Here is a 16,337-nt window from a genome sequence, read left to right as displayed (position 1 = left end):
CGGCTAATTGATAGGAGGTGAAAGTTAGGTACTGGATCAAAGATGAGAAACAGAACACACTGAGACTAAGGAAGCTTTTGATAAGAGTCCTGCTACTGCTAGCTTAGGCTACCTAGAATTAGACTAATTTTTCTATCTCTAAAATGGACTATAGCTGGGTTGAATGTTTATGAGTATCTAAATTCACATAAGGGCTAATAAATGAAGAGTGTGTCCTCTCCTTCACTTTTCATTACCCCGGTAATTCTCTTTTATTTTCATCATAATAAAGCATTTAGGATATATTTCTCTAATGTATTTTTAGGGTTTTTCTTACGGTCCATATCTGTAGGTATATACAAAGGGTACCTATAGGTCTACTCTATTTTTCTCTTTTTTGGACTTAGGGGATTTTGGACAAGATATCTCTCATACTCACTTTGGCAGCATTGACAAGCCTCCAAGCATTGAGCAAACCAAAGCCATGCTGGTGACTGTGGCTGAAGCCAGCCTCATTGGTGTTCCAGACTGCACGGCGATCTTCGTACTGAAAAGAATCCAGACCTAGTGAGAACCTGGAGAGGAATTTAACTCTCTCTGTATCACAGCCATCATCACCCAGCCCTCTCAGAAGGTCATAAAGAACGGACTTTCTAGAATGGGAATTTAGAACAAACTTTTTTGGAACAAGAATACACAGGTACCACAGACAAGGAATCTAGCCTAAGTTCTACTTGTCTAGCCAATCAGGGACAGATATGGATGAATTTTTGACTCAGAGAGGAAGACTGGATTTCTTATACCCACTCTAGATCTAAAACACAACATCCTAACTAGTATCATTTGCATGCCTCTAAGAAATGAGCATTCAAGACCAATCCTCTTATTTATCTAAGTAATAGAGGAGGAATCTGAAGTTGAGAAAGGAATCCTAAACTTATGCTAAGTCACACAGCAAGTAAGTGGCAGAATCAGAATTTGGATCCAAGTCTCCTGACTCCAAAAGTGGTGTTTTTTTCCTATTCTGCTATATGATAAAGGCACTAAAGCCTAGACACAACTTAGTACCTATGGCTACTTGGCAACCATGGGTGCTGAGAACAAAAGGATAACAGAAACCAGTCTCTGTAACCATTTAGCTCTAAGCTGGGTTGGCATTTTTTTGCCTATGCACTAGTGTCTTACCCGGGTAGCTGTGAAGACAATGATGTGCTGGACATCACGCCAGGTGAGGCATGGCCTCACCTGCAGCATCAAGGCAATCATGCCAGCTGCCAAGGGGGCTGCTGCAGAGGTCCCTGTGTGCCCTTCGGTGCAGCCTGTGCCCTTTTGCAGGTCCCAGTCAGTGGTCACCTAGAAAGGAATCAGAGAAAGGAAAAGGGGCCTCAGTGGGGAAGAGGTAATAGGGATATGACCAGCTCTATGGGCTGGACTTAAGAGCCCAGCCTTCTCTAATCAGGAGTTTCTCAGCTAAAAGAACATCTACATTTCTCTAGCAACTCAGTGAAAACTGATGTCTTTTAACCCCCAAATGAGATCATATAGGTAAAAAAGCACTTAGCATGTGTGCCAGGAATCATACATGCTTTTTACACCCTGCTTCCCCAACAAACAAAATAGAAGAAATGTCCATGGGAACTTAGCTGGAGCATGGACAATAATGACAGCACCTCAAAAACAAAAAAACAAAAACATCTTGGCAGCCCAGCTGTGGGGACTAGTGTGACATCAGTGGGAACAAAGAGAGTTTGTTCTGAGGGAGCAAGAGCTGCCTCTTGAGCTCAGCCTGAGGCTGGGGTCTTGCCACCCCCTTGGCTTCTTCTCTGGCCTCATAGAAGTCCTCTGATAAAGTGCTTAGGGCAAGGGTTCTCAAACTACAGCCCTCGGGCCAGATGAGGCCCTGCTGAGGACATTGATGCGGCCTGCTGGGTTGTGGCAAATAGGCTGAGGGGTGGAGACAGAGTGAGCTTTTGTTTTTACTATAGTCTGGCCCTCCAACAGTCTGAGGGATAGTGAACTGACCTCCTATTTAAAAAGTTTGAGGACCACTGGCTTAGGGCCTCAATGATTCTGTTATCCAAGAGATATCCTTGCTATCCTTTTCTCCTGACTCATCTTTCCCCTACTAAGGCTAGCAAGGTGGAAGCAAGAAAAACACTTGGAGTTGAGAGAATTGTTTAAAGTCACCTGTCCTGGAATCAAACCTCGGCTTTTTTTTTTTTTTTAACTCTATGTTCTCAGGCCTTGCTGGATGCTGCCTCAGTTTCCCTGGCTATCTGGCAGAGAGGTGGGAGTAGACCAGCTGGGTGACTGGATCTTAAAAGCTCGTGCCAGGATCTTTCCCTCTTTCAGGCTTCCCTTTGGGTCAGACACTATAACACTGGCCCCTGCCAACAACTACCCCCTGCTCTTTGTATTTGCTGTTTCTTTTCCAGCTGTTATAGCAGCTTCCAACAGCTGTGAACTGTACTAAAACACTGTGCACTCCCAGAAGAGAAGGAAAAACTCTCCAAGTCACAGCCTTGATAAAACTGAGAAGCCCCATCTATGCCAGGAAAGAGATTAATTTTTTCCTCTTAAGGAAACAATCTTTTAGTGACAGTCTGGATCCCTTAACTATTAAGTCCACGAACTCTCCTGTGGCTGCTCCAGCAACTAAATGGCTCCCGGAGGCAGTGTAGGTAGGAGAGGGAAAGATCAAATAGTAGTTAAGGAACACAAAGGATATCCACCTCTATACCCAGACTGGTAGCTCCACTTGATGCCTTATGTCACTAGATGGACACCAGTGATGAATTCAAACTGGCAGAGTTCCCAGGATAAGAAATCTTCTGAAGATGGAAGCTCTCACTGAATGAACCTTCCTTTCATTTCTGAATAAATCAGGCAAAGAGGATTAGAAGTCAGAAGACTTCCTATTGCCACTTGTTACCTGTCTGACCTTGACAAAGTCACTTAACCCATTTGTGTTTCCATATATAAAGTGAGGGGAGGTAGATGAGAGGATCTCTAAGGTTCCCTCCTTGCTTGAAATGTTCTGATCTTAAAGGCAGAGCTATTAGCGATGGGATGCTGAGTCTTAGGGGCAGTCACAGCCAGGTCTGTGGAAGGTGGGTACTGTATTCTAGAGTGGGAGTAAAATGAAACAGAAATGCCAAACCCTACTTTGGGATGTTCTTAAGTAACAGGATGGTGCTGTGCTTATCTCCTTATTCTAGAGGAAAACAGGGAGGAGTTTGGGATAGAAGGAATGCTCTTGAGGCTGCTAATTTGGCCTGCCTTTGGTATAATGGTTGTCTTTCTATTCACAGCGTCTGGCTTGTTCAACGGAATCCTGTTTGGTGGCCTTATTTCATTTAATTCCCTTCCCTCCCTCGGGAGGTTAGTTGGCACAGAACCCTGGAACACTGTGTTGGTCAGAAGTAATTTTTTAGCATTAATAAAAAATAAAGTTTTGGAAAATGAATCTGATATGGAGACAAAGTGGTCCAGATCCCAGAGGCCACACTGAGACAAGAGCACTGGAGAAACTGTACACTGTTTGGCTCTAGATGGAGACCCTTGGACCTCAACCTCCTCTTGTCCTTATAATGGGCAAAAGGGGCAAACAGAAAGTTCTAAAACTGTAGCTTTAGTCGGGAGGCCTAATTTAAGCTTGCTAGGGTTGAATTAGAGCTCAATATGTTTTAGGGAATAGGCTTGGAGCCCTCTGATAGATATTTGGGGCTTGGACAGCATGGCTTAGGAAGGCTCTGCTTTTTTTGCCTCTAATCCCTGCTTATTATGGCTCCATATGGAGGAGCACATGGAAATCTCTCTTGGGCTAACAACTAAAGATAAAATCACAGGATTATAGATTTCAAACTATACTTCAATACTTTAGCTCTAGCCTCTCTATAAATCAGGAGTTCTTAACCAAGGAAAATATTTTGATAACTATTTCAATGTAACGAGTTTTCTTTGTACTCATATGTTTTATTTTATCCATTTAAGAAACATTATTTTGAGAAATTTAAAGAATTCAAAAGACTGCCAATGAGGCCTATGCATCAAAAGGTTAAGAATACCTGTTATAAAATACAGAAGATTCATTCAATCAAAGCTTCCAGCAGAAGGATGGTTAGATAACCGTTCAAATGAAAAAATATGGAACACAGCACTCCTTTACAAGTTAGCAGAATGACAGCAGTCATCCATGTATGGACAGTTATTTTCAGTGGTGGAACCCCAATTTCAAGATGGATATTGCAAAACTGAGTCATGTCCAAGAAAATGACAGAGAATATGAGAATTGGAAACCTTAATGTTATAATACTGTCAAAGCAACTGAGGATGTTCTGCTTGGAGAAAGGACTTAAGGAAAAATATATTAGTGATCTTCAAGTATTTGAAAGGTTATCAGATAGATAAGAAATCACACTCATTTTGTTTGATCTCAGAAGGAATAATAAGTGGAAGAGGCAAAGATATCAATATGCATTCCCTGTTGGTGAAAATCTTGTGGAGAAGAGGACGAGAGGGGTTTCCAATTCAGGTACAAATTGGACTGATGACCTTTGAGGGACTTTCTAATCCTAAAGTTCTGAGATTCACTTGAAATTTCCATCCTTCATGTACCAAGACAGAAGCATCAAAGAATTTCCAAGCATTGTTCCCCAAGAAAAAGTGGAGCCCAGAGGCAATTATCTGTTAGGAAAAATAGCTGAGGGTGAGAATAGAGAAGGGAAAAAGACAGGAAAATGAAGGCAGCTAGTTTAAGGAAAAAGTTAAAAGGGAAGCAAGGCAGAGTAAAGACAGAAAGCTAGCTACTTACAATACTTCGAAGCAATTTGTCCCCACCACTGAAGGTGACAGCCAGCATGGAGGCACATTCCTCTGCATAGAATGGCATACGTCCCTCCTCATCTACGGCACCTGGGCAAAGTAGAGAAAAACAGGAAATTAAGATCAAAGGTTAACTCTGTCCTTGGTATCCTTTTAGGCTATAAAGTCATCCACTGTGGTGCAGAGTATTATGCCTGAACTGAGCCAAGAGAGTCCTCAACCCATAAACATATGAGTGCCAAAGAACCTTACTTAGAATAGCAATCTCAGGCATCCCATTACTGAAATTCACAGTTTTATTAACTCAAGGGAATTGCCATTAACACACTAGGATTTGAATAAAAAAAGTAGGTTAGTCATAAGCCAGTCATTCTCATGGCAGAAGACCTATGGAAAGATAAGCTGAAATACAGATTTAGAGAATAAGGGACTTGAGACAATGGTTAAAAGAAATTTCTGATCACTAAGACTTCTACAGAGGTCTTGAAAGCTTATGGGAAGCACTCTCTTCACAGGATCATAGATCAAGAGGTAGGAAGGGAGCTTAATGCTCATCTAGTCTAATGTCTTAATTTTACAAATGAAGCTCAAAAAGGCTGTTACTTGGCCAGTGTTATACAGCTAAGAAGTAGAAAAGTGAAGTTTCTGAGCTGAGGCCCTCTGGCTCCAAGTCCAGTCTTCATGTCACTGTACTGCAGTGTCATTCCTTACAGAGATAGCAAGTGACACACCCAAAGATTTAACTATGAGGCACTGAAAACCTAAAAAGCCACCCCCACCCAAACCCTACCCCCCTGAAACACAGAAAACTGCCTAGACACAGGCACAGAACATTCATGTGCTACCTATGGTAACTGTATAGATAGAGTTGGCATATCCATCGTAGTTGCAGTTGTCATTGTGCTGACCCCCGTTGCCACTGGCTACCACAAAGATACTCCCAAAGCCTCGGCGACCAGCAATCACTCCATGTTGCAAGGCAGCCTAAAAAGCAGAAATACTGGAGCTTCAGCATAAAAAGTTCTAACTGTTTTCCCTGAATGATTTCTTACTTCCTAAGTTCAAAATTCAAGGAGGACCTGGCAAGCAAGTATGACTAAAAGTTAGGACCAAGAAGAGGAATTCTGTGGATGTTCTTTGCTGTTTTGTATAAGAAGAGCAATTAAGATAAGAATAAAAAAATCCTCCAACCATTTCCAGCTCTCCTTGCTCTAGGCCCAGTTCTCATCAAAACCAGAACAAGGTTGTTTTTTCCCCTCATGAAAGGAATTCCTAGAGCAGAAGGTAAACGTCTGGCACTGATTCATGGTAGTAATGCTCTAGAGCAATGAGAATGATGTTACCAAAGATTTGGACTTCAGCTCCTTGTTACCTTTCCAAGTTGGTGGGGGCCATCAACTGTCTTTCCATCATCATCTGGTCCCCAGCTGTTGAGAGACAGCAGTGAAAAGTTCCTTGCAGAGCTAGCCCTCAGACCTCTCAGACCCAGCTGGCCATCCATTCCTTCAAATTTTTTTGTCCCCTTCAGACTTTAGAACATTCGAACTATCTGAAAGGATAGGGATATTGGAAGACTCCCAGGCTCTTCCTGGGTATTCAAGATCAATGCCTTCTATTTTACAGATGGGAAAAAATGGTATATAAATGGTTAATATGATTTAAAGTTCTTTCTCCTCAGCATTAAACCCTCCAAATTTGGAGAGCTTTAAGTTTCCCTTAAAATAAATGACTTTCTTAGGCTTAGTGTACTGAAAAACAAATCTAATCAGGTCCTGACAAAGACAGAGGATAATGGAAGTAGGAGGATATGGGAGAACATAGCTCTCCATCTTTCCTGGGTAATCCTAGCTTTTGGCCAGAGGGCAGAATTTTTGGGCATGGAAGCCCTGAGTATGGAGCAGGGGAGCTCTCTGTTCTTTTTTCAAAAGGAAACATATGAGGGGTAGCTAGTTGGTGTAGTGGATAGAGCACCAGCCTTGAAGTCAAAAGGATCAGAGTTCAAATCTGGCCTCAGATACTTAACACTTCTTGACTGTGTGACCCTGAGTAAGTCACTAACCCCAATTGCCTCTCAGTAAAAAGAAAAAAAAAAAAAAGGAAATATATGTCCTTGTTGATACTGTCCTAGTCCAATCTGGGTGACAAGTTCAATTGATCCCATGGGTATAATCTAACTCTAGTTCCTCTTTGACAATCCATGCTAAGCTAAGGCAGAGGAAGTGACTATGAGAGTGTGTGTGTGTGTGTAAAAGATAAGGATGTGATACCAGACTGCTTTTGTCCTGTGGTTAGAGGAGAAAACGTTTCTCTTTTCTGAGAATTCCTTAGATTAGTAGACTGTTTTTATTAAGGTAGTCCATTAATCTAAGGATTGGGCTTGGATGGTGATTTATGTGACTATGGCTTAGGAGAATAAGAAAATGAAGTGGTATGTTGTGGTGGGAACAACACTAAATTTAAACTATGAAGGTCTGGGTTCTGGTTTCAGTTCTGCTACTCACTAGCTGAATCCCACTTTGGGTCTGAGTCCCACTTCTGCCATTTAGTACTTGTGTGACCCTGGCTAAGTCCCTTGAACCCACCAGGACTCGGTTTTCTCATGATCTTTATGGTTTCTTTGAGCTGCACGGTTTGAGTCTACCATGTATTTGGTACTCCACAGTGGATGAAATGTCATGAGACTTTCCTGGGAACTTGCCAAGCCTAGCCCTGGTGCACAAGTTTCTGCTCCAAGTCTTTCAATTCTTCCCACTGGAATGGAACTGATGACTCTCTTACCTGCAGCTGTAGATGTCATTGATCTGATAGTGCTTGTTGAAGGCCACAGCCTCCAGGCTGTCAGTCAAAGGTCCATCCAGCACCCGAATACCTGAGCATTGGGAAAAAATAGTTTGATCTCTCCCTTTCTGTAACTAGAAATTGCCTCAGTTGCAAAAGGATACCGCCCTCTGCTGGAAAACAGGAGAAAAACAAAAGTACTAAGGAGGTAAGCATTTATTATACTGAAGAATTAACCTTGGTTAAATAGATAAGGATTAAGATGAAACTGGGGAGTTATGGAAGGCCTTTATGTGCAAGACAGAACCGCCCAGGTAACCCTGGAAAGACAAAGTGTGTCATGGTGTACTAGACAGCCTGATATCAGGCAGAGTGAGTTCAAATCCTTATTAACTGTCTGACCATGAAAACAATGTATGACCTTTAATTCCCTCATCTGTAAAATGAGGATAATAATACCCACAGTATCTACTTCACAGCATTATTATGAGGCTTAAATAAGATTTTATATATACATAGCACTTTGCAAATTTTAGAGCACTCTTTAAAATGCTAGGTATTGTTATTATTGTTTTTGTTGGTTTGCACACAAAGCTTATCCTTTTACTATCAGAGTAGGAACCAGAAGAGGAAAATGGTACAAGAGGAGCCTTATCCAATCAGAGGAGATAGAACACTTTGAAGCTTTGTCTTACTCAGGAATTGTTAGAGGAAGAAAGATTCCTTGATCATTCATTTGTTAACCAACCAAGGAAAATGTCTAGAGTGCAGACATATCGTGTGTGTGTGTGTGTGTGTGTGTGTGTGTGTGTGTGTGTGTGTGTGTTCCTTCCTGCTGTGTTAAGATCTCTCCCTCCTTTCCCCCTCCCTGAAGACTTGGGATTTACTCCACTACTTCCAGCTCTCCCTCCCCAAATTGCTCCTCTGTGCCTAGGGTTATAACCTATCTACTACATTTAACTCCCACACTCCTAAGGCCAGCATGACCACAATTTGGTTCCACGGGGTTCCCCTCATGCCTTCTTCTCTCTTCTTTTTCTCCAGCTATCCCACCAACTCTGCCACTCTCCAATCCCTGAAAACATATCTCCTATTTACATTGTTCCTATCAAACTTTTTTCCGCCCTTCTCCCAATTCTGTCTAAAGTTACATTTGATGGAACCAATGAATCGTATTGGGTGGGCTAAGATTGAATTTGGCTTCAATTTGGATTGTTCTAAGTGTCATAAGGGAATCAAAGCAGTGGAAGATAAAACTAAAGTTATGCAGAAAATATGGAGGCTAGAGAGAGAAGCGATGATGCTACCTGCAATTCTGCTCCCATACGCCACCCCCACTGCACAGAAGCTGTTGTTGGGCACTGCAGCAATCTCGCCAGCACATCGAGTGCCATGATGATTGCCATTCTCCACATCTGGGTGTGGCATGGGGTCAGGGTCGTTAGAGTTGAGGTCATAGCTGCCTTCAGGGCTCTGAAACAGAATACAGTGGGGAAGGAAAGGGGTGTAAGTTACAAGTTACTCCCTGGTTTGGGGTAAAGGGTGGAGGAATGGATTACTTTAGTGAACCAATGGTTTCAGGCAAAAGGGTAGCTCACTAAAGCTTTGAGGCTAGGCATATTTCACTCAGCTTAGAGAGAAGAGAAAGAAAGGCACCATCTACTTTTGGATTAACAAGGTCATCCTGCATTTTTGGGCTCCTTTTCTCCACAGCAGTGTACAGAGCTTGGATTGGACAGTCTTTCACTGTTACTGTTAGCCAGAGAGAACTCTGTGGTAAGGTTAGAGCATAGGAACAAGGAAGATGCAACTAAGTTTGGGCTCTTGAGGGGTATCCTAGGGTCCTCTCTCCTAGATGAGTTCCTACCTTCCTGAAATGGAAAAATGAAAAAGATCTACGTGTCCTTTGGTTATTGGTGGAACTACTTACAGAATAGGTTTTCATAGGAGGACACTCTCCCTACCATACAGCCCTGGGGACAGGGAAACTGCTTATGCTGATTTTCCCTACTTGCTGCAGCAGAGAGGACCAGGGACCAGAATGTGTTGATAATGGTTGGAATTGACCCTAGAGCAAGTTGGGGAAAGGGAATGATGATTCCAGGTCCCAAGAATCTTTAAGGAGTAAAGGGATGAAAGGATTCTTCTGGGAGAAGTGAGGTGGAAATGATGTAGTATAAAATATGGTAACTATGAAACCCCAGGATACTCACATAGTTAGGTTCAATGTCCTGGATGGTGTGCTCCACCCCATCGTCCACCACCACCACTGTCACCCCTCGTCCTGTCACATTACGCTCCCAAACACCTGTCACGTTGATGTCTCTGCCACGGATTCGCCGGTTATTCTGTGGGAAGAGGCTACATGAGAGGCTGTTTCTAAGGCACAAGGATTCAGTAATAAGACAGCAATGTTCGAAAGCTCATTGTGGATGTAGATGAATTGAAAAGATGAAGGGAAGGGGAAGATTCTCCCCAGTCTGCCACCCCATGCCAACTCAAAAGTCAGAGAAAGGATATGGATCAATAGCTCTCAAGAAAGTCTAAAAAGAGGGTACAGCAAGTGTGGATTTTGCTAACGAACAAGTTTCCTGAAAAGTTTAGTGTTACCCTATTGAGCTGGATAAAAGGGGTGAGCAGAGGGAGAGCTATGCCAAAAGATCTTAATTCTTTCTATTCCATAAGAACAGGTTTAGTTCCAAGCCACAGAAATACTTCTTTGAGATAAACAGCAACAGAACAGTGATGCTTTTATCAGCTATTTAAAGGTACAGAATTCGCTTTAAATGTGCATTATGCAAATTTTGAAAGAAATCCCCATTCCAGAAAAAACAAACAAAAAACTATGCTAACTTTATTTACAATACAGTGCTCTTTCTTCTCTAGCCCCTCAGCTCAGCACTCTACACTCCCCCCCAAAAAAAAAAAAATACCCTCCAAATAAAAGCAGAAGAACGGAATCACAGAGAGCTCAACACTACCATCATCTTATTGGAGTCAGGGCTTGGGACCTCTGCAAGCCCTACTCACCCATCTGGTCCCACATGTCTGCCTTCTATATGTACTCTCTCATATACTTCATGTCTGTTCCCTGCCCTCTCCCCCCATGTGATTAGCCTTGGCCCCTTTGTTCCTCCTCCTGTTCTTTCTTCTTTGTCCTCGGCACCACAAGAACCATGTTGGGCCCTCCTCTATGGCTGTAGGCAAATGGACATTATGTAAAAACTACTTTATCTAGAAGTCTGCAGAAGAGTCCATTCACACAGAGCCAGAACCTAGGAAATACCTAGAGGGTATCTATCCAAAGTGCACAGTAGGAAAGGGCCAAACTCACCAGATGCCATTGTTGGGGGTACTTGGGGTCATTGAAGAGCACGCTCCGTTTGGCACGCTTCAATAACCGCTGTTCTGAATGCCAGCGCACAGCTTCGTGCCCAGATAACACTGCCTCGGCCTGTCTTCGGGCAACCTCCTCTTGCTGGACTCCAAGGTTGCCAGGAGGCTGGATGAAGAGATAGTGCCCCTGAAGTTCCCCAATGCGTCCGGCATTCAGCAGGCCTGCAGCCTGGGCCAGGGTGTCTGCCTGTTGCTCCTCACTCTCTTGCTTGCCCTCACCCTCCAATCTGTCCAGGAGCACAGCCCAGCTCAGCCCCCTAGGACTCTGGACCTCAGGCCCAATTGTCTCTGTTAGTTCTAGGGCCATGACCAGGGGAACCAACAAGAAGAAGCCAGTTCCTATCAGCCAGAGGCAGGCAGGCTGGCTCAGGGAGGGCTCCAGGACAGCACTCCATGGTTGCACTTTGTGCCTCCCCTTCGGCATCAGAGCGGTGGGCTGCAGACAGAACAAAGGCATCAGAGAAGGGAAGAGCTGGGCCTAGAACAGTTGAGAGGAGAGAGGTGGTGGTGGACTAGCAATGTCCTCTCACATAGATAAGATTTTTGGTCTTTTACTGTCACAAACACTTATACCACAGGATTTGTATAGGAGTGGGGTGGGGGAAGGGCGTCAGGTCAGATCCAACAAGAGTTGGGTGATTTCTCCTTAGCAGATGGGGAAAATCCCCATGAGACCACTACTCTAGTTTCTATACCTCTGGCAGGCATGTTGCTATTTTTCCCCACTCCATTTCCCCCATCTGAAGCACAAACAAAGTACAGGTTGTTCTCATCAGCCAGGAGACAAATATCCATCCTAGCCCTTTCCTTCTTTTGGATGTTGGGGATGAGGGGGGAGGGGGAGAGAGAAAAGGAATAAAGCATGTTTCTATTCAATTCTCTCAGCTAAACCATTGGGAATCATTATGATGGTTCCTGTTCTTCCATCCATTCCCACCTGGTCTCCTTGTGGGGCTGTACTCCCAGGCAAGTCGGCCACATCAGGCTCATCTTGTGCCTAAACAGAAGCAGCATCACTTTTTCTGTGGGCAATGGAGATTCAGGACTATGGCTGCATATCTGTAGGCAACAACAGGAGAGATGGCATCTTCTGTATCCTCCCTGAATCCTGGGGGCGGGGATAAGCAGAGGTAAGAATCATTCTTAAGGCTGCTGGCTCATTTTCAGGGAGCTAAAATGAGACCCAGACTGGGGAAGCAACTGGTGCTGTAAGGCCAGGCCACAATCACAACTCAAAATCCTGTTTATTATTCTGGTCACCAGAGCATTCTATTCTCTTAGGAGCCAATGGAAAGCTCTGGAAAATGTTTTGATGTGGTTCCTTTAACCTTTTCCAGAAGTGACAAAAAGCCAGTGGTACCAATGCAGGTACCAGGTGGTGAAAGAAGCTGAGATTTAGAACTGTTTTCTCAACCCCTACCAGATGAGAATGCCCACTACAGCATTTCTGACAAGATGTCACCCGTTCTCCCCTTGAAGAGTTCATAAGAAAGAGAAGTCAGCATTATCCCAGGCAGTTCAGTGTTTGGCCAGCTTTAACCCTTATTTTTTCCATATCTTGACTGAAATCTGTTATTTCTGCAGTTTCCACTTTTGCTTTAGAACTAAAATTGATTGGGGGTTGATAGTAAGCACAGCAAGTCTAATTTTTCTTCCATATGATAGAGAGCAATTTGTAATATTCAATAGAGCTATCATACCCCTCAATTTTCTTCAGTCTAGGGAAGCTACTTTCTTCAACTGATCCTATCTATTCAGCCCCTTTTAGTCATCCTCTTCTGAAACAAACAATTCTTACAAGGTACTAAGTCAGTGGAATTGATAGAGACAACAGTTATCTAATTTAGCATTAGTTCAGTATGATTGATTTAATCCTACAAGGAGATGTTATGGGCCAGAACTTGAAATAAGGTCCTGAGGGGAATTGAGGAGACAATGGTTATATCTAGTTTAGCACTGATTTAATCCTACAACAAATAATGGTTTCCTAGTGATGTAATGATTGGTTTGTACTCAGTGTAGAGCATATAAGCTAGAAGCCTCAGCCAGGGAGATTCAGAGAGAAGGCAAAGGACTGGCAGCAGGAGCTTAAGCTTTCAGAGCTGAGGGAAGAAATTCAATTCGATCTTCGATCTTCCTGGTGGCTGGTCTGGAGTCCTGCACTTCCCCCACTAAGACCAAGGCCAGACTGAAAGGCTCTCCAGAAAGCTGCCCAGCCCCAGGAAGGAGATAATAAAGAATCTGGACTATAAGCAAGTTAACCAGGCCCCAGGAAAGGAGACAAGACATGGAAAGAGGCAATAAAGGATTTGGACTTTAATACCTGGCTGCAGTTGTGGTGATTACTGAACTGAAACGAAGGCTGCCTCCAGAGTTCCCAAGAAAACCTCAACAGAGAATGTTACATTTTAGAGAGAACATTACAGTTCTTGCTAAAAGAAGATTCCAAGAATTAAACATCATAGGCCAGATGTCTGACTAGAGTAGAATATAGGGGACTTATTCTCCAGTCACTACTCTATATTTCTTAATGCAAACTAGAAAGACACTTTTTTTTTGGGGGGGGGGCTATCATACAACATTAAAGTGACAAAGAAATAGTAAATATCTAACTTTCTTCATATGCAACTCCAGGTCCACTAAAACCTCTCAATCCTCCTCACATGAACAACTGTATATAGGGACATCTCTCCTATCCTCTATTTGCATTATCAATTCTTTGAACTCAAGCGCACTACTCTACATTTACTGAATTAAATTTCCTCTTAATTATTTATAACCCATTATTTTAGTCTATCTAGTTCTTTTTTGGATAACTCTGCCATCCGTTGTCAATTATTCTCCATAACAACAGTAAATCTGAGAAGTGTGACATGCACACTTTTTTTTTTTTTTTTGCATTAACTTTATTCATTTTTTAAAAATAGCTTTTTATTTACCGGATATATGCATGGGTAATTTTTCAGCATTGACAATTGCAAAACCTTTTGTTCCAGTTTTTCCCCTCCTTCTCCCCATCCCTTCCCCCAGATGGCAGGTAGTCCAATACATGTTAAATGACATGCACACTTTCATCCAAGTCATTGCTAAAAATGTTAAAGAGTAGTGGGCCAAGATCAGACACTTGCAGCACATGCTGATCTCTCCCTCCAAGTAGACTCTGATCTATTCATGGAATTTGGATCTAGTCATTCAATCAGTTCCAAATCCACCTAACAATACAAACATCTACCCCATATTTCTCTATCTTGTCTACAAGATGAATGTAAGATTTTGTCAAATATCATGCTGAAATCCAAGCATGCTATGCTCATACCATTCCCTTAGGATAGGTGGGTTATTATCCTTTGTTCTTGAAGAGAACCAAAATGACATCACTATGTTAGAATCAGGTAGTGAGTGTGTCTGATCTTGAAGAGCTTTGCCACAGGTAGTGCATGTGAACATTTGGGGTGGAACCTCTTACTCTGCACATCTGGCATTTCTTCTGGGCTAATTAAATTCTACTTTGCTCTTTGGGCATGGCACCTTTTCTGATGAGTGCACGCCATGCTGAGCCATCCTGTGCCAGTGTTTCCTATGTCATACAATCAATTCTAGAATTCTTAAGAAATACTTTGAAAGTATCTTTGTATCACTTTGTCTGATCACTGTGGCACTTGCCCTGTGTGAGTTCTCCATAATTTTTTTTTTTAATCACTCGTAAATTTGGCATTCAAACAATGTGGTCAGCCCAAAGGAATTGTGCTCTCTGCAGTAGAACTGCAATGCTTGGCAGTTTAGTCTAGTAACTCTATCCAAAAAAAAAAAGTGAACTTAATTTGTCATGACTAATTTTTGATGAAATATAAGCTCTTAGTGATTAGCCACTTTCCTTTGCAAATGGCCACATATTTCCTTTTTAAGGTATTCTAGAATTTGACAAGAAATCAAAAGCAAGTTCACTGGCCTCTAGTATGAAGACTACCCTCTTCGGCCATCTCATCCATATCCTTCAAGCCTTTCCACTTCTCAATACTTTTTTAAAGATCCAGAAGAAATGCCGATGTTCCAAAATGAAGCATCTTAGTCTATGCAATAACAATAATATAAGTCTATATAATAGTGCCACTAGATTTCCGGGCCTCTTTGTCCTCTGGTACCCTCCCCCACCTTTTCAGCTTTTAAAGTGTGACCCTCTCAATTAGACAGAGAGGGCAGGGACTGCTTTTTCGATTTTTTGTATCTCCAGATTTCAAAGAATTCCAGGAGCGTGACTGGAAGAGCTCCGAGATAGTTCCCTATAAGTGAGAGCCCAGTGGGGGGGGAGGGGAGGGAGGAGCGCTAGAAGACTAAGCAATCCCGCTGAGGTGAGAGAAGCAGCGGCACAGAAAGGGTCAGTAACTGTCAGGCTGTTACGGGACAGGGAGAGCAGGAGAGGCAGAACTGGTTCCCATTTGGCTTCCTAAACACAACTAGGAACTCCAAAGACCTGGCGAGGTCAGGGCGAGGACGCAGCCCGAGGCGGGGGCGTGCCAGGGATACCGAGCCCAGGTAGCCGAGAGTTCCGCAGTTTCATTTTCGCCAAGTCACGCGAACACAGGAGTTTAAGCAATGTCAGAGGAGTTTCAAGTAAAAGCGGGGTAGTCCCGAGGTCACGTGGGAGAGGCCGCTGCGGTTCACGGTCAGGGTACCAGCGGTAACTTGGCCCTTTGCTCTCTGGACTTGGGCGAGAGAAACAGGATCCTCTGCAAACAGATCCCAGCCCACTTTACTTCCTTTCCCGGAGCCGCGCAGCCTCACCCTCTGAGGGGGAAAGGAAGCGCCAGTGCTTAAAGGCGGACACAAGTGCAGAGGTCCCCTGCCTCTGTCCCCCGCGGAACACGCACCAGTGCTCCAGGGCCGCGGCAGCGCGCGCCTCCCGCCGCCCCCTCCCCCACCCACGCGGTATCCCACGCTCTGTCACTCCTGGCCGCTCCCACCTCAGGAGCTCCGAGCGCTCGGAGTGCGCGCGCCCCGCCTTCCCTTCTCGGGGTCCCTAGTGTTCCACTTACTCTGGCCCCTCGACTGCCCCAGAACCTCTCACTTACAGCCCTTAGCTTCCCGGTCCGCGGTACCTGTCCAGCAGCAGCCTGTGGGTGCTGCGGAAACTCCGACTTCCAGCGAGCCGGGGCAGCCGGTGACAGTATCGCCACTTCCGGCTTCGGGGGCCAGCCAATCACACCTCGATCCCGCGGAAGGGGGCGGGGAAGAAGGGGCTGGGCAGGCGTGAGCGGAGAGTGGGGAGGAGTTAGTTTTTCCTCTAGCTGGAGCGAGCATGAACAAAGTTCCGCTGTTTCCTCGGGCACTCCTGAGTCCTCCCTTTATTAGGTTCTCTTTTC

At 43.9% G+C, this 16,337-nt stretch overlaps 1 protein-coding gene across 4 annotated transcripts in view; it reads right to left on the bottom strand.

Annotated features, from left to right (window-relative positions):
• PCSK7 (proprotein convertase subtilisin/kexin type 7) overlaps nt 1-16,169 on the bottom strand; it is a 25,662-nt gene extending 9,493 nt beyond the window's left edge. Inside the window, exons 1-11 of one of the 4 annotated variants that reach the window (XM_074304165.1) lie at nt 16,074-16,169; nt 11,915-12,085; nt 10,916-11,413; nt 9,795-9,929; nt 8,889-9,054; nt 7,582-7,672; nt 6,176-6,230; nt 5,649-5,787; nt 4,793-4,893; nt 1,165-1,332; nt 419-526 (exon numbers count right to left, since the gene is read on the bottom strand). In XM_074304165.1, coding sequence (XP_074160266.1) covers nt 419-526; nt 1,165-1,332; nt 4,793-4,893; nt 5,649-5,787; nt 6,176-6,230; nt 7,582-7,672; nt 8,889-9,054; nt 9,795-9,929; nt 10,916-11,401 — 1,449 coding nt within the window. In that variant the 5' untranslated portion in view covers nt 11,402-11,413; nt 11,915-12,085; nt 16,074-16,169. Of the gene's footprint in view, nt 1-418; nt 527-1,164; nt 1,333-4,792; nt 4,894-5,648; nt 5,788-6,175; nt 6,231-7,581; nt 7,673-8,888; nt 9,055-9,794; nt 9,930-10,915; nt 11,414-11,914; nt 12,086-16,010 lie in introns of all 4 variants that reach the window. The other 3 variants (XM_074304162.1, XM_074304164.1, XM_074304166.1) reach the window with 3 other exon arrangements.
• Between the last annotated feature and the right edge of the window lie 168 nt (nt 16,170-16,337).

The sequence above is a fragment of the Sminthopsis crassicaudata genome, chromosome 3, assembly GCF_048593235.1.
Source record: "Sminthopsis crassicaudata isolate SCR6 chromosome 3, ASM4859323v1, whole genome shotgun sequence".
Lineage (NCBI taxonomy): Eukaryota > Metazoa > Chordata > Mammalia > Dasyuromorphia > Dasyuridae > Sminthopsis > Sminthopsis crassicaudata.
Note: the sequence above shows the minus strand (reverse complement) of the source record. Positions and strands in the feature narration are given on the sequence as shown.